Source organism: Eublepharis macularius, chromosome 12, assembly GCF_028583425.1.
Source record: "Eublepharis macularius isolate TG4126 chromosome 12, MPM_Emac_v1.0, whole genome shotgun sequence".
Classification (NCBI taxonomy): Eukaryota; Metazoa; Chordata; class Lepidosauria; order Squamata; family Eublepharidae; genus Eublepharis; species Eublepharis macularius.
In genome coordinates this window covers 43,992,440-44,019,116 of record NC_072801.1, presented here as the reverse complement: position 1 = coordinate 44,019,116, position 26,677 = coordinate 43,992,440, and the positions used below count along the sequence as shown (strand labels likewise).

Here is a 26,677-nt window from a genome sequence, read left to right as displayed (position 1 = left end):
AGGGGCATCTTATCTCCGGCAGGGACAGATCGCCCCTGCTAGGACTGGTGAAGTGTGAAGATTCCTTTGTTATTTACAACTTTAGCTAGTACGCATATCAAGAAAACTATCTTAAGAGAATGTCCTGATTTATAATTTTGTAACATCCCCACATCAGAAATACCCTTGAAGGGCAAAATCTACGCAATTGATGAAGTGTCAAACTACACACGTTTTTGGGAATTTTCCCTATAAAAGAAGTGGGCACAGAGCATTCAGCACTGCCTCTTGGTGGCACGCAGAGACTTTTAGGTCTTTCGGTTACCAACGGTGGTCACACGAGCGCTCTTGTTGGGGAAAGGGACATTGCAGTTTAACTGTACTTTGTATTATTACTTGTGTGTCTTTATCTCGCTAGCATTCTAACACTCAAGGGCAGACAGGCCTGGGACCGGATCCTAGTCTTACTACTTTGTATCTCTCTTCTCTGCTTTTAAAATAAACTTTTCAGTCTTGGTTAAGATCTTCTCTGTGCAAAGTGTACTGTTTTGCAGCTGAGATTCAGATTAGTGCTAGGGAAAGCAAGGTTAGCCTGCATTCATACATGCCTTGGTGAGGGGCAACCCTGAGCAACGAACCCTAGAGGCGAGGGGGATCCGAAAGGGCCGGGTCCTGAAAAAATTCTCGCCACACAGCTCTCTTCTTGGTAGTTTCTATGTTGTTTTATATGTCAGTCTTAGAATGGCTTATGCTTTCAACATTTTTTCAGCTCTATATTGGAGTTCTGCTACTTTTAAATCCTTGCAAATTTGCATTTATATTCCTTATTTTATTGTTACTGAAATGTCTTTGAAATTGATAAATTGATCCACACTGGATAATCCACTCAGAGTTTCAGCGAGAAAGGCAGACTATAAATGATGTAAATAAATTTTAAAAATAATTGGGGGGGGGGTTGTAAAGGGCATAAATGTTTTCCAACCACTTCGCTGCACCCGCAGGGTTATTTATAAGTCTTGCATCCCAAAGGCAACCTCTAAGCTGGCCATCTTAGAGTCTTCCCCACTAATGCCAAGCTATTACTCTCAGTCCTTCAATGGAAGCTTCTGCATGCTGCAACTGGGAACCTAAAATCTTGTGAGAATACCAGTAAAACTGTAGCATCTTACTCCCGCCAGCCATCCTAAAGCAACGTTTCAGAACCTCGGAGCTTTCCTCTCAGCCAAAGATCACCCCCCACTGGCATCACACTTCTCCTCAGACAGGCAGTAAATCCTATTTGATGCAGCAGTGAAGCAGCTCAATGAATTCTTAGCATCACCAGAAGCACCACCCACAGTCCCACTTCCTGCTCATCAAAGCATCCCTCTATTGGCGCCCCTTGGAAATCTCCCAACTGCCACCACAGAGCCTCTCCTCCCTCCCTAGACTGGACTCCAACCATAGAGTCTTCAGCCATCTGTACACCAGAAGGAAAGCTTAGGGCTGACCCAAGCTATTATCCAATTCCATAGATACATCACACACTGCCTGAGCCCCAGTGGGTCTAGCAGTAGCATACGGGCTTGCCTTGAACCCAGGTGGGGTGGCACAGATCTAGGCAACAATGATGGGAATAAACTAAGCCCAGTTTTTCCTCTCGTGCTGCTACTAGCTAGGAGAAAGGCCACTCTCTGCAGCTCTGCCCATGCTGTTCGAACTCACTTTGGACTCATGTAGCAACAGCACAGCTTGGAAAAGTTATAATGAAGGCTGCACCTGTTACCTCCTCCCCTTCTCCAGCATTCAGAAAGACACCAGCGCAGCACCTTCATATAAGTGTACCTCTGTGACCTATTTCTGTCAATGTATGACAGTTCAAAATTACATTTTGGTAGCTGAACAGATTATCTGGGTGGGATTGCAGGTGCAGCAGCCCATTTAGCACTTTTGTGCTAGGCCCTCTTCCCATCACCCGATCCAAGAACTATTATTTGTAACAGGCAGTTGTATGCATGTGTTCATAGAAGGTTTGATCTGATAGGATAAATGCCATATCTCTTGTTCCCCATCTCCCTACCCTGTACATATTTCAAAGATTCTTTCACAGTGTGTGGAAGGTGAGAGGAGGAAAAAAAGAAACTCAACAGAAATAAAATGTGAATCTTGTTTATTTAGAATAATCTTGTTTAAGTATATAACACTCTGGCAGGAGAGGCACTCTCAAACCTAAGATGACACGAATCACAGGGTGACGGCGGCATAGCTCCAAGGCAGTTACATGGCAAACAGGATGAGGAATGCCACCATCAGAAAGAACAGTCCCATGACCTCTGAAAAGCCAAATCCCAGGACAGCATAAGAAAACAGCTGCTACTTTAGAGATGGGTTCCTGCAGGTAGGACACAGAGGAAGATCTGTAAGGTAAAATCCTACTAGTATAAGAGGCAGCTTTGAAATTTGCCAGAGAGAATCGAGGGTGAACTGAATCCAAAGCAAGTAATGGCAGAATTTACAGAACACACATGGAGATATTCATCGGGCCACACCTTGCTTTCCAAGATGTTAGATCTGTTGTTCATCATCTGTGGGTTAGTCTTTGCTTAGGGCTACGTAGTTTAGGAAACTGAAAGTCAACAAAATAAAAACCACGTTTTACAGATAGGGATTCCACCATCTTTTAGTGTTAGTTCCTGGATACCAGTTTTTGAGGATAAAGGAACACGTAATGCATGAAACTGGAAGGGGAAGCTATCTGACCACCTATGTTAAAATTTAAATGGTATGGTTACATTCTCAGGTGCTCTTCTAAACAGCAAGGCTGAGTTTGCACATGTAAGACAGCCAGTTTGGTATAGTGGTTAATCTGGATAACTTTTAATCTGGATAACTGGGTTTGATTCCCCACTCCTCCAGTTGTAGCCAGCTGGGTGACCTTGGGTCAGTCACAGTTTCTGGGAGCTCTCTCAACCCCACCCACCTCTCAGGGTGATTGTTGTTCTGGAGATGATAACATACTTTGTAAACTGCTCTGAGTGGGTGTTAAGTCATCCTGAAGGGCAGTATATAAATCAAATATTATTATTAAGATTCCTGGGCTCTATGTCCCATTTTCAAAAAGAAATGCTTACTCAAAATTCTGGACCATATTGCATCTCCAAGGAAAACGTGGACCCTTTGGACTGTTATCTCAGCAACTTGGGGAAAAGTTACTGTAAAAAGATTTGCTGAGCCATAGGGACCCAAGTCAAAATGCTTCTCTAACACTATGTGGCTTCTTTGAACTTACTCATTTGGGAAAAGCATGTGTTCAACTTGTCAGTAAGATAAGAATTTCCACCAGAAAATACATGTGAAAGCCTCTGCTCCCTTCTTTCTTAGCTCAGGTGCTGAATCGTAATCACCTGTACACAGAAACACTAGAAGGGGCACATGAATAAGTCAAAGGAGTTGTTTTTTAAAAGCTCTCCTCTAAGTTGCCTGCTTTCTAAATCCAAAACCTCCCCCAGGCAAACTTACCTGGCATAACCAATGGTTAAACTGCCAAATACTGTGCCAGCCCCGGCTCCCAAGCCAGCTATTCCCACCGTGGCTGCACCAGCACTGATGAGTTTAGTTGCAGTATCAATAAGATGGGAAATGGCACTGGTCTGGAACTCCCAATGAGCCTGCAGAAGATGAGATGCACCAACGGGCTGTTATGAGCATGAACTGGGTGCCAGGGAAAGAACCTGCCACAGCTTCCTTAGAAAAAGTACAGAAATGCCTTAAAATGATTCCAAACAGCCTTATTCCAGCCAACTTGCAGGACTTTGAAGGATGTTGTGCATAACCTGTTCCATCTCCTCTCCCTCTGCAAGACAGCTTAAAGGTGGACTGCATTGTTTGGACCGTCACAGGTAGCAATCAGGCCTTCTTTCACACTGTGGCGGTGACTGGGTTAACCAGTTGTCTGTTGTCTTTGTGAGTGTTTGATGGCCTCTTGAACCTGTTACAATAGGTGGGAAAGATGACTTCTGTCGCCTGAAACTCTCTTGGACTGTGGGCCACCAGGCAATAATTTCACCTCCTCCTACCTCATATTGGCCACCAGCTTCATGATGATCAAAGGGGTTGTAGGGTCGAAAATACCCTAGACCAGGCTATTTTCATGATAGGCAACAACAGAGATTATAAGCAACTCAGATTCCCAGTCTGTCCTGGAAGATTGCTGGGTGGGCCAGTCACACATGCTCAACCAGGCTTAGCTGACAAGGTTGTTGTGAGAGTAAAATGGAAGGTGGGAGAACAAGGGGAGCTGCTTTGGCTCCTCATGAGGGAGAAAGGTGGGGTATGATATTATAAGTCTAATTTTTCCTGTAGTTCATGAAAGGATGAGTGCCCTAGCTGCATCAGAGATTGGGTTGCCAGCTTTGGGTTAGCAAGTTCCTGGAGATTTTGGGGGTGGAGCTTTGAGAAGGCAGGATGTGGGGGAGCGGAGGGGCCTCAGCTGGGTAGAATGCCTTAGAGACTGCCCTCTGACGATGCCATTTGCTTCAGGGGAACTGATGTCTGAGGTCTGGAAATCAGTTAAAATTCTAGGAGCTCTCCAGGCCCTCCCTGGAGACCGGCACCCGTAATTAGTGCTCTTTTGCACTTTGTTTTGCCGGTGTTCTGGTTTTAGCGTCTTGAGTTTTGCGCGGGAGTGGTTTACTGTAGTTTTCGTTTTAGGAAACTGTGTGGTATAGAGCCTAGAATGTCAGACTGGACTCCGAAAATCTCCAGCCACCACCTGGAAGCTGGCAACCCTAGGCTGGAGTCAAGGAGAGCTGGGTTTGACTCCTACCTGTGCAACCAAGTTGAGCGCGTCCCTGGTCTAAAAATCCTGCTTTTTACACTCAGTAAAGCTCTAACGCTTGCGCCACGGCTTGGTCCTCCTGGAAAGCAGCGCCCGACCTCCCCTCCCGGCGTTGTATTCGTGCCCTGCTTTCCCCGCCGCTCGCAGCTTTCCCTTGGAACAGATGACGCCGCGGCTTGGCGGCCAGCCCCCCACCCCCGCTTCTCTCTGGCGCCGCTCTGGGCTGGGCGTCTCTGTGGCCGGGCGGGCGTGCAGCTCGCGTGCCTCTGGAGGGCAGTGCAGAGAGCGTGAGCTAGCGAGCCGCTCCGCCCGCCCTTGTCGCTGGTGTCCGTTGCTGGGACAGGGACCGTTGGTGAGGCTGGCGGAGGGCCCAGCGGCTGAGGAGGCAATTGCCTCCGCAGTGCTGGAGAATAATGAAGCCTGCTTTGGGTGGATCTACATTGGAGACACGCCCACCTACTAGGGATATCTGTGAAGTGAACCTGGAATTCGGCTTCCTCACAGCAAACCTTTTTGACGTGCCTCTGACCACTAAACCCTACTTCTGATTTTATAGCAAGGGAGGGAGAATAGATATCCTGGAGCTTTCCTCCTCGTGCTAGAGTCCCACCATGTGGTGTGGAACATCAGAAAAAACGTAAGGGCTGAAGTTATAAAAGGGCACAGATACTATACTATCACAGAGTTTTTAAAATGGCTGAAATTCTGCAGGCAGAGGTTTTCTCATCATGAAATTGATGCAAAAATACTGCTGTGAGTTCCTTTGGTGTGACTTTGGCCGAGCAATTAATCACACAAGGCCGAGATCGAGGTCAGTTGAGCTTTATTCTACTAGAATAGAGGATCAGAGGCAGTAGTCTGCAAAAGCTCTGAACCTGCCTGGGGGCAGGTTGTCACACCCTTTATACAGTAAGGTAAACAATATTTCTGTGCACGTCTATTAAGTACTTATGCAATAGAATTTTCTAAGGCTCTCTGTATATGCTTTAAGCAAGCTGTTGGACTGGTTGGAAACCAGACAATTCTGCTTTTGAGGTGGGCACTTGTGGGCCGAATTCTAAGAATAATCAGACCTTTTGTTGACCTTTTCAGAAATCCTAAGGATATCCCAGACATTTGCTATCTGTTAGTACAAAACAGGAAATTCTCTAACCTCCAGAACAGCTTGATTTGCAAAATGCAGCTTGAATACTTTTTGGAATGACAGGTTACATGATTAGAACAACTTACATGATTAAAACAATATATAATAGAAAAACTTTGGTTTTTCTGATTTTTCTATCAGAGTTACTGTCTGAAGAAAGGCTTCCCTTTTTCAAACTTTTTTCTGTCAAGCCAGTGATGAAGGCATGGGGCTGAGTTCCACTTCCAATATTGGGTTGATGAATGGAGGTATTTGTATAAAGACTGCTAGGTACCCGGAATTAGTTATTTGATAAGGTCTTTTTGTATGACTGTTAAGAATGTACTATTGTCTCCTGTATTTATGAATGGGTTTATGGAAGTATTTATGAATTAGTAGCACTTTGCACTTTCAATTGCACTTAATAATTACAAATTTTCTAATTGTTAACCTGTTTCCTGTGGGTGTGGTTTCCCTCTGTATTCCACATCTACCAGAGCTAGCAGGTGGGGCCCCCAGTGATTAATACACACGCGCGGGCGCAAAGAGGAGACTGGTGCCTGGAAGCCAGTCAGTATGCCCTGAAACCTCTAGAAGACCAAGAACTCTCCAGTAACTAACTTCTGGAGTGTATTATGCTATTTACAGTGCGGCACCATTTTCATACTTGTCCCTTTTGACCGCAGAACTGGTTAGCCTCGCCCTAGCCTGTCATACATTGTGGGTGGTCCTCTGATGAAGCCCACCTGGCAACATTGCTCAGGGAGGAGACAGGGAAACATTGCAAGGTTGACAGTTTGCAAATATTACTGCATGGGCTTTGGAAATCCACTCGAGTCTAGAAGACAACAAAACACAAGAAATGCCTTGCTGGATCAGACCAGTGGTTAATCTAGTTTGGCAACGTGTTTCACACAGTGGCCAACTGGTTATTCTGGAGGGCCAACAACAGGGCATAGAGGCCAAGACCTCCCCAATGCTGACGCCTAGCACTGGTATTGAAAGGTTTACTGCCTCTGAATGTTGTGGTTCCTTTTAGTCAACAAAGCTAGTAGCCATTGATAGCCCCATCCTCAAGACTTTATCAAATCCCCTTTTAAAGCCACCTATACATCCTCTGGCAGTGAATTTCACATTTTAATCACTTCTTGAGTAACTAAGTACTTCCTTTTGTTTGTCAGGATCTAGTATTTGGGGGAGAGGGAGAAAAAAGTCCCTCTATCAACACTCTCTGCCCTGTGCATAATTTTATAAACCTCTATCATGCCCCCCACCCCCAGTCGTCCTTTTTCTAAACTGCAAAGCCCACTCTCTTTTGCTTTCCGTCACAGGAAAGGTGCTCCAGCTCCTTAATCAACCTTTTGCTCTTGAGCATGAACTCACAGCCACTCCAGCCTATGAAAGAAACACTCGTGTGCATGTCCTCTGCTCCTAGAAAGTTAGGTAGTTTGCCAAGCAAAGGTGTTCCTCACTGGAAGGCGCCGTGAAAGCACACAAAAGTCCTGAAGAAAAAGACCTCTGTACCCAGAAGCACAGTTGTGTGGCTGTCACAAGCGCAGGTTTCCAATGCACTGCTGGGACTCTTCCCTTCCTCTTCCTCGCTGTTTGATACTGAGCAGGCTGACGGCGCTCGGCCTCTCCCCGTCCCAGGTGGGGTCCCAGAAGGCCGAGAGCGAGGGAAGCTCCCCGGTAGCATCGGAGGTCGTCTCGGAACCTTCCGGGAGCTCCTCCAATACCGCGGAGGCAGCCGCCTCCTCCGTCCCCAGGCTCTCCGCCAGCCTCGCCAACGGTCCCCATCCCAGCAACTCTCCCCGGAAACCAGCGACAGCAGCGGGCAGAGCGGCTCGCTAGCTCACGCTCTCTGCACCGCCCTCCAGAGGCACGGAAGCTGCACGACCGCCCGGCCACAGAGACGCCCAGCCCAGAGCGGCGCCAGAGAGAAACGGGGGGCGGGGAGCTGGCCAGCCAAACCGCGGCGTCATCTGTTCCAAGGGAAAGCTGCGAGCGGCGGGGAAAGCAGGTCCCGAATACAAAGCCGGGAAGGGAGCTCGGGCGCTGCTTTCCAGGAGGACCAAGCCGTAGCGCGAGTGTTTTACAGCAGGATTTTCAGGCCAGGGACGTGCTCAAGTTGCTTGCAGAGGTAGGAGTCAAATCCGAGTCCCCTTGACTCCTCTTTTGACATTCTAAGCAGTATACCACACAGTCTCTGATAGAGCTTACCTTCCTGGAGAACCATCTTTGATACAACTCTGATAGAAGTCTTGTTTAAGAAGACGGAAAAGATCTTGAGTACTTATCAATTCACAGTCTTTTAGGTGACTTCAATAACTAGAGAGGTTGGAGACAATTTGTTTTATTTATTAACGTTATTTATAATCCTTTTATCTTATTGAGTCTCTACACGAGACCTCTTACAGAAGGACGTTCAAGTGAAGGAGGCAATGTTAGCAGAGAAGCCTAGTTTAAATTTCACCTCTCTATAGGAGGGTAGTTTAAAAGGACAGAGCCAGCAGAGATTGCTCTTCCGAGAGTTGTTAATTTCATCATTGCTGCCCCAAAGGCTCTATAAATTTCACCTTTCCTTCGGAAGGATGGTAAGCTATTTCGGAGACAGTGTGGCATAGTGCTTAGAATGGCAAAATGGGGTCAAGGAGACCCAGATTTGATTCCCACCTCTAACATGGAAATTGCTGGGAAACCTTGAGCCCATCACAGATTCTCAACCTACCTTGCAGAGTTGTTGTGAGGATAAAAATGGGGGAGAGGAGAACAATGAAGCCTGCTTTGGCTGGATCCACATTGTAGACATGCCCACCTACAATAGATACCTGGAATTCGGCTTCCTCAAACCCTTTTGACACACCTTTGACCACTAAACTTTACTTCTGCTTTCACAGCAGGGAGGGAGAATAAATGTCCTGGGCCTTTCTTCCTCGTGCAAGAGTCTCACCCTGTGGTGTAGAACATCAGAAAAAATGTAAAAGGTGAAGTTATAAAAGGACACAGAAACTATATTATCACACTGTAAATAAACGGGCTGAAATTATGCGGGCAGAGGTGTTCCGAACATGCAATTGCAGTCAGAAGAAAGGCTTCCTTTTTAAAAACTTGGTCTGTCAAGCCATTGATAAAGGCACTCTGTGGTGGCAGGCCAGGGAAACAATTTGCTATGTCTTGTACTGTTGATGGCTGGGAGTGATCTCAGTTCCAGATATGCACAGGCACCAACCATCCTTTTCATGGCTTGTGCAGAGAACTAGCTGCAGTTTCCTTGGATGATTTTTCTTTTTGTGCCACCCTGCCAAAGACCTGTTGGGAGTCAGCAATTAGCTCCTAAGACTGCTCCTAAGTTGTCCTGTATGACTTCTGCTACTGGTGCTTTGTAAATAAGGCCTATCATTTGCAACAGCCAAACTGGGTCCCACAAGAAATGAAGCCCTGTTGTGAGCCCAAAGTCCTTAGAGTCAGCCACTCTGTTATCCCTCCCTCCCCTTCCTCCAGGGAGGTTCAGTTTCTATACATGGATCCCCCCTCCTCTGCTGCGTCCTTGTGTGACTCTCTGCTTTGCCCTTTGTTCCTCCCAAGCAGCCCTGCTTTGGGATTGAAAAGTCTCAGCAGAATTTCTTGTCCTAAGTAGGTCTTCCTGTGGCACCTGTGGCATGTGCTGCCATGCTGAGCTGGCCTCTTTGTCCCAAAATGCATGCCCGGATCAGTTACAGAAACATAAAAGGGGGCTTCTAGGAGATCAAGCAATTCTGAATCTTATACACTATCAAAATAAATCTGGATTCCTAAGCTATGTCCCCCTCATTCATGAAGTTTCACATTAATGTGTCCGGATGAGCTGGCCAGGATTTCCCTACTGGAGTTGTCTCTCAGTCCTCACGTCTCACAATGCTATCCTTACAGTATTTTGCCTGACTCTTAGAGCCAAAACACACGTTAAGAAATACCTAGGTTCAGCACGTGTTCTCTTACCTCAAGGTTTGCCGGGATCTGTAGGCGTCCTGGAAGCTTAAAGTTTAGCATTTACAGAGCTGCAAAAAGGGGAAGGGAAATACAGGCGCCTGTATTTTAAGCTTTAAGCTTCCAGGACGCCTTTAAGCTTCCAGAACGCCTACAGATCCTTTAAGCTTCCAGGACTTTAAGCTTCCAGGACGCCTACAGATCTTTAAGCTTCCAGGACGCCTACTTTAAGCTTCCAGGACGCCTACAGATCCCGGCAAACCTTGAGGTAAGAGAACACGTGCTGAACCTAGGTATTTCTTAATGTGTGTTTTGGCTCTTATCATCTGCACACTCCTTACATTCCTTGAACGTGAGTTTTCTTGGTCTTTTTATCTGCTAGGAACCCAGTACTGCCTTCTACTGGTCTTTTGGGCCCCAAGAAGGAGCTGGTGGTGACATCGGTAACTGCATCAAGCCAAGGTGCAGCTGCAGTGATGGGGGTGGGGGCAGGGAACTTGCAGGGAGGGGGAATCCCATTTATTTATTTATTCCTTTTATAGTTTGCCTTTCTCAGTGAGTCTCAAAGCAGGCAGTCCGATCCTCAAGGTGGGGGCTACTACAGAGAATGTGCATGTCCAGCAGTTCTTGATTTTGTTTGTTCGCAGTGTGGCACCTGCAAAAGGCCCTGTTCAAATGAGCAAAGCCGCATGGCAGAGCATAGTGGGAGTGGTGGTCTTGCAGATACAAGGGACCAAGGCCATGAGGGGCTTTGCATGTGATGGTCCAAAGCTTCAGCTGAGCTGAATAACTGATCGGTAGCCATGGAGTGACTGCAGAATAGGATTAATGTGCATGGTTCACTTAGCTCCTAATAATAACTGAGTTGTATGTAGTGTTTTGCACTGACTGGAGACTCGACTTGGAGGGAAGAACTCATCTTGATAAAGAAAGCTGCTCTATTGAGGGTCTCTGCTAGGAAAGCTTGTGGCAGACTTAGTTAGGAGGCAATTCCAGGGATCTGAGGAGCCCATACACACTGGTTGGGCAGAAGATGCAGGCTGGACAATCACAGACAGGGAAAGGTCCCTGTGGGCCTCTGGCAGGCAGAAGCATGCAGAGCCAAGCTCCAGAGTGCTGCTGATGCTGCAGGGGCCCCTCAGCTCAGACCTCACACATGAGTGTTGACACACCTGTTGGCCTCCTTCTACATTGCCTCTGGCCAGATCCAAGCCAAGTGGCCCTCACAGCACCAGCCAATAATGCCTCAGAGCCCCTCAGCCAGGCAGGCACCTGGGCCATTTCAACTGCCCAGGCCATCCCTGTGGGGCAGTAGAGGAAGCAAGCAGCACTGGAATTTTCCAGGCTGCTCGCTGCCAAGATGAGGAATTTTGTAGTGTTATGGTAGACTTTCAATTCCCATTTTCTCCTTGGACCTTCTGCATGCAAAGCAGATGCTCTTCCACTAAGCCACAGTTCCTCCATAAACAAAGCTGTCTTAGACTGAGTCACACTGTTGGTTTATCAAAGTCAGTCTTGCCTATTCTGCCTGGCAGCAGCCCTCCAAGGTCTCAGGTTGAGGCCTGTCACATCACATGCTATCTGATATTTTTAACTGGAGATGCCAGGGATTGAATTGGGACCTTCTGCATGCCAAACAGATACTCTTATCACTGACCCTATAACACTGTTCCTCCTCTCCTACTAAATATGAGCTCCATTCAAAAGGGAGTAAAACTATCCCAGGTGCTGCTTTAAGATTGCTGGCCGGTATAAGGGTTGCCAACTCTTGGTTGGGAAATTCCTGGAGATCTGGGGTTGGAGCTTGGGGATGGCAGTAGACCTCAGCGGATTATAATGCCATAGACTCCCCACCCCCACCCCAAAACAGCCATTTTCTCCACAGGATGTGAGCTCTGTCGTCTGGAGATCTCCAGCCCCCACCCCCCCGCAGGTTGGTAACCTTCAGTCGGCCAGAGGGCGTGTGCGAATCACGAAGCAAAGTCCGGTCGTTTTCCTCTGGGTCAACAGGCTGGTCTCCAGTCTTTCAAGTGATTGATTGAAAATGAGGGATAGGTTAGATTTACGTGAGCGGCCGTGTTGTTCCGCAGGATTTAAGTCCTCAGAGAACAAGATTTTCAGGGTATGAGCTTTCGAGAGTCAGAGCTCCTGACGTGTTAGAGCCCGGCTTTGTCACTGCGTTTTCCTAGCCCCGCCGCACCCCAACATGTCACTTGTAAGTGCGGTTAGTGCAAGGCAGCAAACAGCAGAGGGCATTTGAAAATCAGATGGCCCCTTATTTACACGTAGATTATTTTCTCAAGTGGCACCGAAAATTATTTTCCCCCATTGCCTTGCAGATTTACGGGGCGGGGGCGGGGGGAGAGGTTGCACTGATTATAGACTACCATGTGAGTCTACTTTTATATTTAGGTCTCTTCAAAGGCCCTATTCTCTTCCTCAACTGTAGGGTGACAGGGTCTTTTTGGTAGTGGCACCATGACCACTGGAACACTCATCCCCAAGCAGGTACATCTCTCTATTTATGCCTGTTTTTAGGAGTCTGGTAATTCTTGGAAGGAAGCCGTAAAGCTTCTCCCTGTTCCAAAACTACACTTCCCAGCGTGCCTCGTAAAGGGAGGTGCTTCGGGTGTAACTTTCCAACTTGGGTGGGTCGTCTGATCAGAAGCATCGCATTACTTCTTGTGTTTGGCGAAAGCGTCGGCTGTATCTTCGCGGAAAGGGGTTTTCGGCCCCTTCAGGTTCTGTTGAAGGGTGAGTGAGTCGGCAGTGCAGAAGGAGTTAGTTAGGCTTTAGCACTCCATGCATCTGACGAAGAGAACTGTGATTCTGGAAAGCTTATGCTACAGTAAAGTTGGTTAGTCTTAAAGGTGCTACTGGACTCTTTTCTATTAGGCTTTAGCAAAAAGTTAACTTAGTCCGTAGCGATGTGCTTGCGAACAAGAAAGGGCTAAGCGCAGCAAAGAAGCTAAGTTCCTCTTAAGAGGGGCGGGGGAGGGGGGGTGGAGAGACTAGAACGCGATGCCTCTTGCTGCTCTGTTATATTTCGTACAAGGGAAAGGTGGTGGCTTAAATTGTAACGTGTATTCAGGGATAGTTTTGGAAAGTGTGAAAAGAAAGGATTCTTATTGGTACTAAAGTGCCATCAAGTCATAGCTGATTTATGGCGACCCCTGCTGGGGTTTTTAAGGTAAGAGACTAACAGAGGTGGTTTGCCATTGCTGGGCTTTGTAATCCTGGTCTTCATTGGAGGTCTCCCATCCAATTACTAACCAAGGCCAACCCTACTTAGTTTCAAGATCAGGCTTGCCTAGGCTATCTAGGTCAGGGGGGATTGTTAGTATAATTGGGTATATAAGTGTATACCACACTGGCTCTTTTAATTTTATATGGGAGTAAGTAAATAAAGCCTAAGGGAGGGGCAGTGTTGCTGTGGTATAGCATGCAGAATGCTACAGCTTTAATCCCTGCTGGCTCAAACTAGGAAGCAAGTGATGGGGAAGATCTCCTCCTGAGGCTCTGGATAGCTGCTGCCAGTCAGAGAAGACAATACCTGGATAGAGTCTGAGTTGGTATATCTCAGATTTCCGTGTCCATGTGTCTTCTAGGAGGTGGGAGAAAAACATGCTCTCTGGTGAACCCCCTAGCTGTTGAGATTCAAGAGTCCCATCCACATTCCCGGGTTATGTTTCTTGGTTGTACTAGCGTGTAAAGAATGTTGTGTCATGGAATGCTGGCTTGGAACACATGAAGCTGCCTTATCCTGAATCAGACCCTTGGTCCATCAAGGCCAGTATTGTCTGTTCAGACTAGCAGCAGTTCTCCAGGGTCTCAGGCAGAGGTTTTTCCCATCATCTACTGCCTGGTGATACCTGGAATCTTCTGCCTGCCAAATAGATAAATGCTCTACCACTGAGCCATGGCTACATGATATATGTAGAGTGTCCTCCCTGCTCCAGCTGCTGTAGTGTAGCGGTTAAGTGGCTGGACTGCAAATTAGCACTCTGCTAGTTTGACTGCCACTAGTTCCATGAACTCTGCAAGTGGCCTTGAGTAAGCCACTCCTCTCAGCCAGTTTGGTGTAGTGGTTAAGAGCGTGGGACTCTAATCTGGAGAACCGGGTTTGATTCCCACTCCTCTACTTGAAGCCATCTGGGTGACCTTGGGTCAGTCACAGCTTCTAGGAGCTCTCTCAGCCCCACCTACCTCACAGGGTGTTTTGTTGTGGGGATAATAATAACATACTTTGAAAACTGCTCTGAGTGGGTGTTAAGTCATCCTGAAGGGCGGTATATAAAATGAATGTTGTTATTGTTGTTGTTATTCAGCCCCAGCTCCCCAGCTGTATTGTGGGGACGATAACAACACTGACTTTGTGCACCCTCTAAGTGTGGCACTAATCTGTCCAGAAGGGCAGTATATAAGCACACTGTTGCTGTTATTTGGCCTTCAGTTTGCTGAGACAAGTTTCATTTTATCTTTACAATAACCCTGGAAGGTTGATGGATGGGTAACAACTGGCCCAAGGTCAGCCTTTTGACTGTGCAGAGTTCTGAACTTGGGTCTCCAAGTTCCCTGCATTCTACTATTACAGTTGGCAGTGGGGGGAAAGTTTCTTACAGTTTTACATCATGGCCAATTTCTTTCCTCATAAAAACCTTGTTATATGCGTGATTAAGGTTGCTAACTTCTGTTGGCTCTATTCCCGTGGCTCTATCAGCAGTTTCACAGGGAAATATTCAGCAGGGAAATTGTTCCCTATATCTTTGTCTCCACACTGGACAAAGCTTTTTCTTGCCCAGTCTGTGCCTTTCAGGCTATTGCTAAAAGGGACCAGAAAAGGGCTAGTAAAAAAAAAAAATTGCAAACAGAAATATCTGTGACACTTCAGAGTTGCAGCTTGCAGTAATAGGGCAGAGGTTTTTTTTAAAAGAGAAATACTTTACTGGACAGTCTTAATGGGAGTTGCCCTTAATGCCAGTGTGGTATAGTGGTTAGAGTGTAGCATTAGGATCTGGGAGACCCAGGTTCCAATTGTCACTCTGCCATGGAAGCTTGTTGGGTGATCTTGGGCCAGTCACATTCTCTCAACCTAACCTATCTTACAGGGTTGTTGTGAGGATGAAATGGAGGAGGGAGGCACAATGCAAACCGCACTGGAGAGAAAAGCAGGGTATAAATGATGTAAATAAAACAGTAAAATAAATGTTGGCCTAGTTAGCACTTAATGTTAGCCAAATCTAGGGGCAGGGGTGGCAGAGTGAGTGTGATTTAGGGAGTGGGCAGCCCAGTACAAATTCTGGTACTTAGATCTGTAAAGCTGGCCACTGAAAGGGTTAAATTAGGTTTGATGAGACCAGAAATCAAATTTTCACTCGGCCATGACCCCACCCCCCTTCAGCTAACCTCTCTTACAGGATTGTTAAGAGGGGAAAAGAACAGAACCATGTATACTACCCCTGAGTTTGATATGAGTCCGCAAGAACTAGTTTCTGTTTCCCCCTCAGAGCTTTTATGGGTGGCATGGACCTCGTTTCGACCTTGTTCTCCAAGTTGGTTGCAACCTCCCTGATGTGTTGATATTAGTGTTCTCTGTTTTGAAACAACCTCACCCAGTTGAAAATAAATTGAGAGACTAGTTTACATCTTCCAGTACTTGCTGTGCGATGGCTACAGAGCATCATGGACGGGTTATCTGAAGGAGGAAGGGCAAATTCGCCTCTACCCACCATGCCTCAGAGGATAAGAAGGGTAGGATAAAACTATGATAGATGAACAGGCAAAGGAGGATCTTGCCTCCTCAGATTCTTAAGAGCTCTGTCTGCTTCCAGTGAATATCCTTGGTTCTTTGGTCCTGCTTTTTCTCTATCAAGAGAGAAAAAGCCCTTCATTCAGGGCTGACCTAAAGGCTTTGTCTCTCCTCCCCCTGGGCAAGGCACCCATCCTAAACTGCTGGCCAGGCAGGTGGTGCTGAGGCCAGGGGCACCGCATAGCTGCCCACTTTTTGTGCCCCTGGTAGTTCCCTGGGTAATTGCCTAGGGCCACCTAGTGGGTGGTGCACCCCAGCTTTCTCTGTTCCTGTCTCTTGGAATCTTCATCCAGAGTGGTAGCTGTGTTCGTTGCAGCAGAAAAAAAGTAAAACAGATTCTTGTGGGAATGGAAAGCTTGCTTCTTGTTGCAGCTGAAAAAGTGGGCTCTAGTCCACGAAAAGGTATGCCAGAATAAACTGTCAGGTTTAGGTGGCGCCCAACTCCTTTTTCCTTCAGAGGTGTTGCCTCCAGTCCTGTTAGCTTCTTCACCCATATAGGGTCTAGCTGCAATCTGATTCCTCCTCGCCCGATGTCCCCTATTTTCTTGGCTCCTGCCCCCCTTCCGTGCTGAAGGTTGAACTTCTCTGAATCACAAAGATGGCACTGGAAGATCTGCTTTACTAGTGTGTCTGATCGGCTAACACCACTGCAGTTGCCCACTCAGATTTCTAGGGCAGGGCCAGATTAAGACATGCAGAGACCCTGAACAATGTAAAGTTGAAGAGGCTGTGTAGTGTTGTCAAATCTTCAGCATGGCGCAGAACTGAGGGGGGACTGTAGAGGAAGATGCCCTTGGGAAAGATAATTTCTCTTGTCGCCCTGGACATCTGGATCCTCTAATCTGTGGCCAGCAAGCCAGATAAACTAAGAGGCGTTGAATCAGATTTTTTAAATAGCCATTTTGGAACATATGGAGTATAACACTTCAGAAAATTTGGGTGTGGGAGAGAGACCACAGCAGATGTACCTCTTGGCATCAGAGAGGGAATCTGCAGTTTTCAGATAATGAAATAAAAATCTATTGAAAACCTAATGAAAAAATCTCATCTCAAAATATTTCATCCCTATGGGCCAGGGTGTGAAATGTTTTTCTTCTTTCCAGCAGTGAAATAGATCTAATGTCCAACAGGAGAGTGCTCTCCCTCTCAAACATTAATTATAGATCAGTTACATTTTAAAAGTCACAATATGGTGATGGTTCTAGGCGACACGGTTAATGTGCCTCAGACCTTTGTGTACCGTGCAGTTGCACATTTGCAACAGACATGCTTTCTGAGAGAAAGAAGCTCCTTGTCTCAGTTCTAAAATATATCAGTCATCGAGTGCTGTGAAGATACAGTCTTGCCCTAGCAGAAATATCTGGACTTTGGACAAGGAATGAGAGATAACAGCTGTGTATTTGTTGGGCCAAAGCTAATAAACTGAAAGGGTCCTGAAAGATACTGGGAAATAGAGACAGAAAGACTTGCTGAAGCAGCAAGGCCTGGCAGCTCTGACTGATTCAAAAGTCACTTTGGTTACAAACTCCCTGTAGTTTAATTTCTGGCACACTATTGCCTCTCAGCCTACATGATGCTGCCCTATACTGAATCAGACCCTTGATGGACCCTCTGTACTGTCTACTCAGATTGGCAGCAGCTCTCCAGGGTCTCTGGTTGGGGTCTTTGCACACTACCTGCAACCTTATTCTTTTAACTGGGTATGCCATGGATTAAACTTGAGACCTTCTGCATGCAAGGTGGATGTTCCGCCACTAAGCCTCGGTCCCTCCTCTGATGTGATGTGGTCATCCTATTTTCCCATCTTGCAGGATTGTTGTAGAGAGGGGTACAGTTTTGTGGCAGCACACGTGCCATGTGTATACATTGATTTGATTCCAGGGTTGAATCTCTGCCTGAGATGGTAGAGAGACCCTGTCTGACTAAAATGTTTTGGACTAAGTAGGTCAATGGTCCTTTGTAGGGGAAAGCAGATGTTTGCTTTAGATGTGGTGCTTGTTAGCTAGAATAGGATCGGAGTTAATCAACTAAACTGTGAATCAGGAACACCCTCTTTCTAATTTTGCTGCTGCCAGGGACTTGCTGGAACACCTTAGGCAAGCTGTTATTTCTTAGTTTTAAGTCCCCATCTGCAATAAAGGGTAGGGTCACTGACCTCCAGATGGTGGCTAGAGATCTTCTGGAATTTCAGCTGATCTCCAGGCCCCAGAAATCAGTTATCCTGGAGAAAATGGCTTTTTGAGAGTGGTTTCTATGGCTTTATACACCACTGAGATCCCTCAATTCCTCAAACTCCACCCTTTCCAGATTCCACCTCCAGAAATTTCCCAACCTGGAGCTGGCAACCCAAATAAAGGGGGGGATACTAAGTTTGACCTACTTTCTAGGGTTTTTACAAGGATTATTGAGAAATGTTTTGAATGTTCTAAATTACTATGTAAAGGTTAGGCTTTATTGCCGTTGATTAGTCAGAAGTGTGCATGTGGATTCATAGAAACTGTTGGCAAATCTATTTTGTGCCTTAGGTGTTTGTATTGGATATTTTTCTAATGGGAGACCCATGTCCCCTCCTAACCCTTATCCTTCTTTTTTCCTCAGTTTATTTTTCTCCTTTCCCTTCTCTTCATCCTTAGATCATGTTGCCAATGTCCTCAGGCTGATCAAAACAATTCAACACATTTTATTTTGGAATCCCACACAGGCAAAGCGTGGGGTGGTGGAAGGAGTCTGATGGCCAGGGCAAGAAACAAGTTGGGTCACCCCCTCTGAACTTTTGCTTCTGTTTTTCCATCTTTAGCATCAGGAAGTGATTTCTGACTAAGATTATCTTTGCAGTGAAATCAGTTGCTATAGGGGAGGTTATAAGAAACACATGTGCCAGTTCTTACACATGAAGGCCATGAACAGCTTGGGGCTGGGGTATCTGAAGAATCAGCTTTTCCTGTAATGTTTTCCAAAGCCTTATCCTCCATGCCCCTGTTTGTAGAGAGGAGGTGAGTGGCAACCAGAGACAGGGCATTTTCAGTGCCCAGATCCCTGTCTGAAGATCTGCTCAGCCCTAGGTTATGAGGGCAAAGAGGCCGCCTTTTTTTTTCATTTTTCACCTGACAGTGGCATCTCACCATTATAATGCCTCCCCTCTTGAGCCTCAATTGGCCCCTATTTTACTATCCTTCGTGCAAAAATGTTTATTTTTACCTAGACATTTAACTGTGAGGTTCCATCATTTTTAGCAGTTTTTATTCTTAGTTGTGGTGTAGTGCTTAGAGTGTTAGACTAGGATCTGGGAGGCCTAGGTCTGAATTCCTGCTCTGCCACAGAAACTTACTTGGGTAACCTTGGGCCAGTAACATGCACTCAGAGCCAAGCTACTGTACAAGTGACGAATTACACTTGCCTGGCAAGTGAACAGACTCACGTGTATTCCTCCCTGGTCACTTGCCATTCACTTGCGCTCCACTTGATCCATTTGCGCTCCACTGTAATTCGTCACTTGTAGCTTGGCTCTCAGCCTAACCAACTCACAGGGTTATTTGAAGATAAAATGGAAGAGGGGAGAACAATGCAAGCTTCTGTATGTCTTCATTGGGGAGAAATGAGGGATATAAATCAAGCAAATAAATAAATGCTGAGACTCTAACCCTTGTCAAATTACAAGGCCCCCTAGCATCAACACAAAAGTATATTAATAAAATTTTGTATTTTTATTTAGCAGCCTCTTAGTCTGCTGTAGTATACTTAGCTGTAGCGTACTTAGCTTGTACATAAATCCATTTATACACTAGAATCTTGATCAATTTAACCTCTTGGTATGTCACTGCAGCTGTGTTCAAACACCTTTTCAGTTTATCCCATGATAGTTCTGGGTTTATTCCCCAAGTTGTCTAGAAAATCAGCAGCAGAGCTACTATGGTGGCCTATCTCACAATCTATATTTGATTTCACAATAGCTCACCAGCTTTTTCTCCCCTAGCTCTGTTCCTATGTCTTTAGGAGAAGCCCAGAGGAACTGTGAACCAAGAAGTTGCTAGTTTTTTCTCTCTGCTGAGAACTTAGGTGGCCTTAGGAAAATAATTCAGGTCTTCATCTGCAATATGGGGAGGACAGACGGTATTACAAGGATTGAGGATACATCAAAGCTTTGTATAAAAGTTGTTCTAGTTTAGGAACTGATGCAGGTGCTGGACCTTGCTGGGGCAAACATTCCCATTTTATGTCCATATGCAATGTTCCTATTCAAGGCCAAGATAGAGAGAACAACACAGACCCATTTTGCACTGTGAGACTTCTTCTACTGATGGTCTTCTTCTCTAGAAGCATAGCTAGCTATAGGTGTGCTGCCTACGCCATGCAGCAAAGACAATTCCTGGAACTAAATTTGGGTGTGTTTCCTGTCTTGTGTGTTGAAAGTGAAAGCGATCAAGTGCTCCACAGGCTGGCCAAAACAGGCATCACCATGAAAGGCTTTGTTTTTAGGACAGGAAATTTGAAAAAGCTGGCAGGCTGCCCTATTACATGTGGCCATTATCTTGTTTGTTTTATCAGAAGGGAATGGAAACGAGAGCGAAGAGCCTTTGGCTGTGTGCTAGACTTTATACTGGGGTGTCTTTGAATATTCCTTGTGGTGGATGCTGGAAGGAATGAAATGTGAGCATGGGGAAGGCCTTGTGGAGGGGTGCACATCTTTCTGAGTTTATTTTAAACATTTTTTTTCTTTTGCAAATGCAGCATCTGAGATTGCAGTATCAAGGAGGGGAAGGCCTTGGGGAGGGAGAAGAACTTTAATCCTTTCCTCTCCTGCGGTTTTTTTTTTTTTTTTGCTTTTATTCCTGCCGGGAGAAACTATTGTGGGGAAAAGCAAATCAGGGTTGGCTTCTTCCATTGAGAAAATAGTAGGGGAGAAAAGGGTTAAAGATTCCCCTCATCTCAGACAGCATTTGCAAAAGAAAAAAAATATTGTAAACATGGAAGAAACTATATTAGCTGAGCTCTCCAGCAAGAGGATGGTAAAGCTGGTGCTGTATTGTCCAGTTTTTCTACAAAAGTAAAGAAAACAATCCCAGTAAACTCCTTGAAAGGCAGTGATTAATGTGTCCAGAAAATAGGAAAGGGGGCCCATTGGTGGCATGCGGAGTATATATGCTGTTTTCCTGGGATGGCATCTTAGTCTGCAACAGCAATTAAAGATGAGAAATCATATCAGGATTTGGTTGACAATCTCCAGGTGGGGCCTGGAGTTTTCCTGGCATTATAATTGGTCTCTAGACTACAAAGATGAGTTCCTCTGGACAAAATGGCAAACTGTGGCATCATCTGCTGTGCTCCCTCTCTAGGCAACATCCTGAAATATACAGGAATTTCATAAGCTGGAGTTGGCAACTCTAGGTCAGGAAAGATCAGCAGCTTGGTCTGGGAGATACCAGTGCTGTCTCCTGGCTTGGCATCTCCAGACCATAGGAGATTTCCCTTTGTTTCCTTTCAGTGCTGAAGGACTGCTCCTGGAAGCAGTTTCCTTTAGGGCAAAGAAGGCAAATCTTGTGTTTACACTCTTATTTTTGTGAGCCTTATGGTGGAAAGTCCAAATAAGAGTTTTTCAATGGTGTGGAAAGTTCACTCTTAAGCAGCTCCCATTAGTTTAGAGTAGAGCCTGTGCAGGAGGCTCTCCCAGTGGATTGTGTTCCATGGGTCAGGTCTGTCTCCTGCTCTATTGCCCTTAATGAGGTCCAGAATCTTCCAGTGGAGGTTCTGTATTTACCTGTAGCTTTACAGGGGTTCTAACCTTGTGAAGTCTGTGGCACTTTTGGGTTTTGAGAATAGGTAGTTGTGTGCTACCATAAAATGGCTGCCAAAGTGGGTAGGGGACACATCTAACCTCAAAATGGCTGCTGTGGAAGCTGGGGCCAGTCACAAAATGTTGCAAAACAGAAATGTAACAGATTTGCCCGTTCCCAAATTATAGTCTCTTAAAGGTAAATCTCTCTCTCTCTCTCTCTCTCTCTCTCTCTCTCTCTCTCTCTCTCTCTCTCTCTCTCTCTCTCTCTTATATTTCAAAGTGTTAATAATAAATATTCAATACATATAAAGGAATAAATATAGTCAATAAATAGTAAATATCAAGATATAATTTGGAACGGGAGAATCTGTTACATTTCTGTTGTGTGGCATCTCCTTTGAGCGCCTTCCTTAGGTAGGACAAAATGTTGCAAGCCAAGCAGCCTTCTATGAGGGAAGTAGATGCAGAGGAGTTAGCCGTATTAGTCTGTGGTAGCAAAATCAAAAAGAGTCCAGTAGCACCTTTAAGACTAACCAATTTTATTGTAGTATAAGCTTTCGAGAATCAAGTTCTCTTCGTCAGATGCATGGTACAGTTTCTGTACCATGCATCTGAAGAAGAGAACTTGATTCTCGAAAGCTTATGCTACAATAAAATTGGTTAGTCTTAAAGGTGCTACTGGACTCTTTTTGATTATGAGGGAAGTGGCTGTTTCCAAATTGGGTGCTCCCTGTAGACACAAAGGTGATGCCTCCTGGGATAAACTAAAGCACCTCCTGTTCCAGAGAGATGAAGGAAAGCCAGGATTTTCTCTTTGCTTTGGAGAAGAAGCCCGGAAACACAGCAAGATGTTCCCTGGTTCCCATGGGCACGTTTGCTCAGGATCACTGTGTTAGAAGGTGGGGGGGGGGGCGTTCCTGAGGTGCAGGGATAATTTCCGACCAAGCTAAAATGAGTTGGGGACTTTCCTAGCATCCCGAATTGGTTGATCAACATACTCTGAGCATGTCAGTTGTACGCTCTGGTTGTTCAGGTTTCTTCTATAAATAACTCCAAATCCTGCAATCAGATACGTGGGAAAACTGATGCCAAAATAGATTTTTGGCAAGCTTGCCCAGCAACATATGTTCAGTTGAATTGTGTGTGCTGTTTGGGGAGAAAGTGGTAACAACTGGGGTCTGATACTCATACAGGGACACTCCCCCCCTCCCATTCCAGCCAACTGCATTGCACATTTGTGTAAGAAATTTGTGTAAGTGAAAGTGATGTTTCTCTTGGGACCCTTCAGGGTGAGAGCAGTGCTTATGTGCACAATCCTTTTCTCGCTTTCTTTAAATTAAATGGTTAATATTTGGCATGGCATGAGTTCTGATGTGGCCCAATGATGGGCCCAGGCAAGCTGTAGTCTGAAAAACAAATCCTGTGTGATAGGCAGCTGGTGCTTCAATCCATGACCCCTTTTCTGTCTCCTTAAATGCCCTTTGGATCTGATATCTGGAGAGATCATGTCTCCCTCTGTGGTCACTGCTGTGTGGATAAGCTGGAGAGCTCGTGCTTCTAGTTTCCTGGAACTAGAATAATCTTGGATTGGCAGGAAAGCTTCAAGGCAAGCACTCCCCTCCTGTCTGGTCAATGGCCAGGGCTTATGGAGCCTGGGAGAAAAATTTGTTTTTGTTTTCCTCTAGGTCTTGTTCAGGACAGGCAGTTGACTGACCAGGAAAGTCTAAAATAATCCTCTTCCGTTGAATTAAACATAGGTTGTAATATACTGGGAAGTTCCCTGTGAATGTGGGGTTGTGGCTCAGTGATAGATCATTTGCTTTGTCTGATCTAATCCCTCGCATCTCCAGTTAAAAAGGATCAGGTAGTAGATTATATGAAAGACCACTAGCTGTAGCCAGTTTGTGTCTGCAGTATCGGCAGACACCAAGGTTTAACTCAGAAAAATGTATTTATTACCTCATTACATTTCTTAAATCCTCACCTTTCCCCCCCCCGTGGAGCTCAGATGGCATGTATCATTCTCCTACCCTTCGTTTTTACACTTGCCACAACCCTGTGAAGTAGGTTAGGGAGGGAGAGGGGGAGGGAGAAAGAAACTGCCTCCAGATTTATTTTTATTTATTTGCTTCATTTAAACCCCAACTTTTCCCCAGTGGGAACCCAAAATGGCTTACATTGTTCTCCTCTCCTTCATATAATCCTCACAAAACCTCCGTGAGGTAGGTTAATCTTAGTATGCCATTTTCCCACTTCTGTGGTAGAGTGGGGATTTGAACCTGGGTCTCCCAGATCCTGCTTCGACACTTGAACTGCTAAACCATACTAACTTCATGTGCCCCTCTGCAAACCCTATTGAAATGAACAGGAGCCATGCATGACAGTATGTGGCTCCTGTTCATTTGAATGAGACATGTCAAGGGGCACCTCAACTTGATTGTGCCCATGGGTGAAATCACTGTCGCCGCATGGCTGCCCTTCATGGTGCCCAAACTCCTCTTGCTTCATAGCAAGACCACCTCTGTATGCCTAATGAATTAAAAAGTGGATGAACATGCTTTCATTTTTCTTTTTCTGGTTCACAATGGCAAGTCTCAATGTTGACCAAATGGGCAAGGCCATATGATTATGTTTGCACTTGTGCTGCATGGTAATCTTACCGCTGGGAGGGATCTCTCTTGAATTGCAATGTATTTGTTTATTTATTTCATTTGTACCCAGCCTTTCTACCCAATGGAGCCCTCAAATGGCTTGCATCATTCTCCTCTCCTTCATTTTATCCTCACAACAGCCCTGTTAGGTAGGCAAGGTGGGAATGTGTGACTTGTCCAATGTTGCCCAGCGTAGAGTGAAGATTTGAGCCTGGTTCTTCAAGATACTAGTCTGACACTCTAAGCACTAAACCACACTGGCTACACTCCAGAACTGAGGAGAACAATCTTCAGGTTGATTAGTATGTTACAGGTGTGGTGAAGTTATATCACTTCCTCTTGGCTGGGTGCCCGTGATCTCCAGTGGTAGTTGCATAGCATTTGCTTGGGCTGGGTGATTCATGTGGCAATGTTGCCAGTCCTTCATCTGTGTTGCCTGTCCACAGGATGATGTAGTAGTAACATGAACTGGATGGGGTAAAAATAGTGCCATACCTGAATCCAGTCCAAAAATCTGATCTATGTATTATCTGTACATACCATGCCTACTTTACAAAGTTCTGCACTTGCATTTGGAATCCCACAGGAAGAAAAGTACTTTGAGGAGTGCAATTTATTCTTATTTTATTTACTTCATTTGCATTCTGCCTTTCTCCCCAGGGGTGACCCCAATTAGCTTACATTGTTCTTCTTGCCTCTGGTTTGTCTTCACAACAATCCTGTGAAGGCTGAGTGCATGTGACTGGACCGAGATCACTCAGCAAGCTTCCTTAGCGGAATGAAGATTCAAACTTGGATCTCCCAGATGCCAGTCAAACACTAACCACTACCAGGGCTTTTTTCTGGGAAAAGAGGTGGTGGAACTCAGTGGGCCCCACCCCCTGATCTCCAGACAGAGGGGAGTTTAGATAGCTCTCCGCGCCTGGGGCACGGAGGGCAATCTAAACTCCCCTCTGTCTGGAGATCAGGGGGCGGGGCCACCAGCTATGTGACCATTTTCAAGAGGTTCCGGAACTCCGTTCCACCATGTTCCAGATGAAAAAAAGCCCTGACCACTACACTGGCTAAAGTGGAGAAGTAGTGAGGACTTGGAGCGGGGGAGGGAAAGGTTAATTTTTTTCCCACTGCAAATTCCTGTCTCTTCAAACTGCTTATATTTTTTTTTAATGTTGGGGATCTATAACATATATATGTATAACATGTACTTGGCTTGGTAAAGTGTGCATTCCTAATATGGGGTGCCACATTCATTTCATGGCCTTTGAATGCCTAATTTTTCCCCTTCTGTATGCTGTGTGATATGTGCTAACTTTATGCATCTGATGAGCCCATGAAAACTTATGCTTCTGTAAATCTGCTAGTCTTTAAGGGGCTGCAAGGTTCCTTTTTAATTTTGCTACAAGAAGGCTAGCCCTCTAGAATTTGTTTCCCTGTCTAGTAACCTGTTGCATTCACACAGCAAATTTTCTTGGGCCAAGTTCCCTCAAGTGGCACAAAAGTCCTGCAAGCCTGGAGGAGGCTTCAAATGAAAGGACAGAATTGCTGGTGGTTGTTTTGAATTGGTCTCTCTATTCCCTCCCCCTTTCTCCTTTCACAGAAAGCCAGCATGGAAGGTTTGTCATGCAGTATCTCGGATGACCCTCCAACTTCCACCGTCGTCTTGGACAGGTGCCACTTCTCCCAGGTCATCTTTACAAACGTGGAGAAGTTCTATGTCCCAGGAGCAGATATCACTTGCCACTATAACCTTTCCGAGTACATCATTCCCCGTGGGAAAGATTGGGTGGGCATTTTCAAGGTGAGTTTGTGTTTCTGAAAGCAAATGTCTTGGTGATGCAAGATGGGTGTTGGAATTTAATTCCAGTATGTCCAAATCTGTTGCTGTATTTTGTAGAGGCCTTTGAAGGTCAAGAAGGCTTTTCTCCTCTGAAGCTTTGAGCATAGTTACAGTTTGAGACATAGGTAGTGGACAACTTAGGATGGAGTTCTTTTGCGAGGCTCATGGTCTTGTGTGGAGTGGGAGGAAGAGTAGTTATAAGAGTTTTTAATGTTATATTTGAGAGCTTGTCTTGAAGCAGTAAACAATTTTTTGCCATTTGAGTATTGGGGACACAATTAATGATCTTCAAAATTTTCAGATGCTATAATATTAATACTCATAATTAAGGTGTATGTGTTCAACTTTCCTAGTAGCTTAGAGTATGCTGTACTTCTAGGATCCATGTGGAAGGGCTTTTATATTATCTTCTCCAGTTGTTCCCAACCTTTTTGATATGGTATCCAAATTTACTTTCCATGGCGACCCATCCAGGGCTGGCCCAAGAGACTGGGAAAGTGTAGAGCTACTGGGTTGAGAAGTTGGCAGATGTTGGCAAAGAGATGGGTAGCAAGTTGCTCAATGCGGTCCGTTTCCCATAGCAGCATCTCTTTCTCTCCTCCTCTCACCAGTCTGTGTGCTGAACAGCTCCTACCTACCCTCCAGTCTTCCCTTCCCTTCCAGCGACTATCATAAACTTACTAGTTGCCAGACAGCTCCCCCACACACAATTATTGTTGTAAT

At 45.6% G+C, this 26,677-nt stretch overlaps 1 protein-coding gene and 1 long non-coding RNA gene across 3 annotated transcripts in view; one reads left to right on the top strand and one right to left on the bottom strand.

Annotated features, from left to right (window-relative positions):
* Window positions 1-2,111: 2,111 nt before the first annotated feature.
* LOC129340301 (uncharacterized) lies at window positions 2,112-4,940 on the bottom strand. 2 transcript variants are annotated; one of them, XR_008598009.1, is made up of 3 exons: window positions 4,784-4,940; window positions 3,478-3,626; window positions 2,112-2,584 (listed from the first exon to the last, which is right to left on the bottom strand). It is a non-coding gene; the product is annotated as an uncharacterized LOC129340301 (long non-coding RNA). The 2 variants fall into 2 exon arrangements; XR_008598010.1 differs by having other exon boundaries at window positions 2,112-2,350.
* A 7,605-nt stretch (window positions 4,941-12,545) lies between these two features.
* CALCOCO2 (calcium binding and coiled-coil domain 2) overlaps window positions 12,546-26,677 on the top strand; it is a 45,700-nt gene continuing 31,568 nt past the window's right edge. Inside the window, exons 1-2 of the mRNA XM_054995634.1 lie at window positions 12,546-12,638; window positions 25,715-25,915. Coding sequence (XP_054851609.1) covers window positions 25,724-25,915 — 192 coding nt within the window. The 5' untranslated portion in view covers window positions 12,546-12,638; window positions 25,715-25,723. The remainder of the gene's footprint in view (window positions 12,639-25,714; window positions 25,916-26,677) is intronic.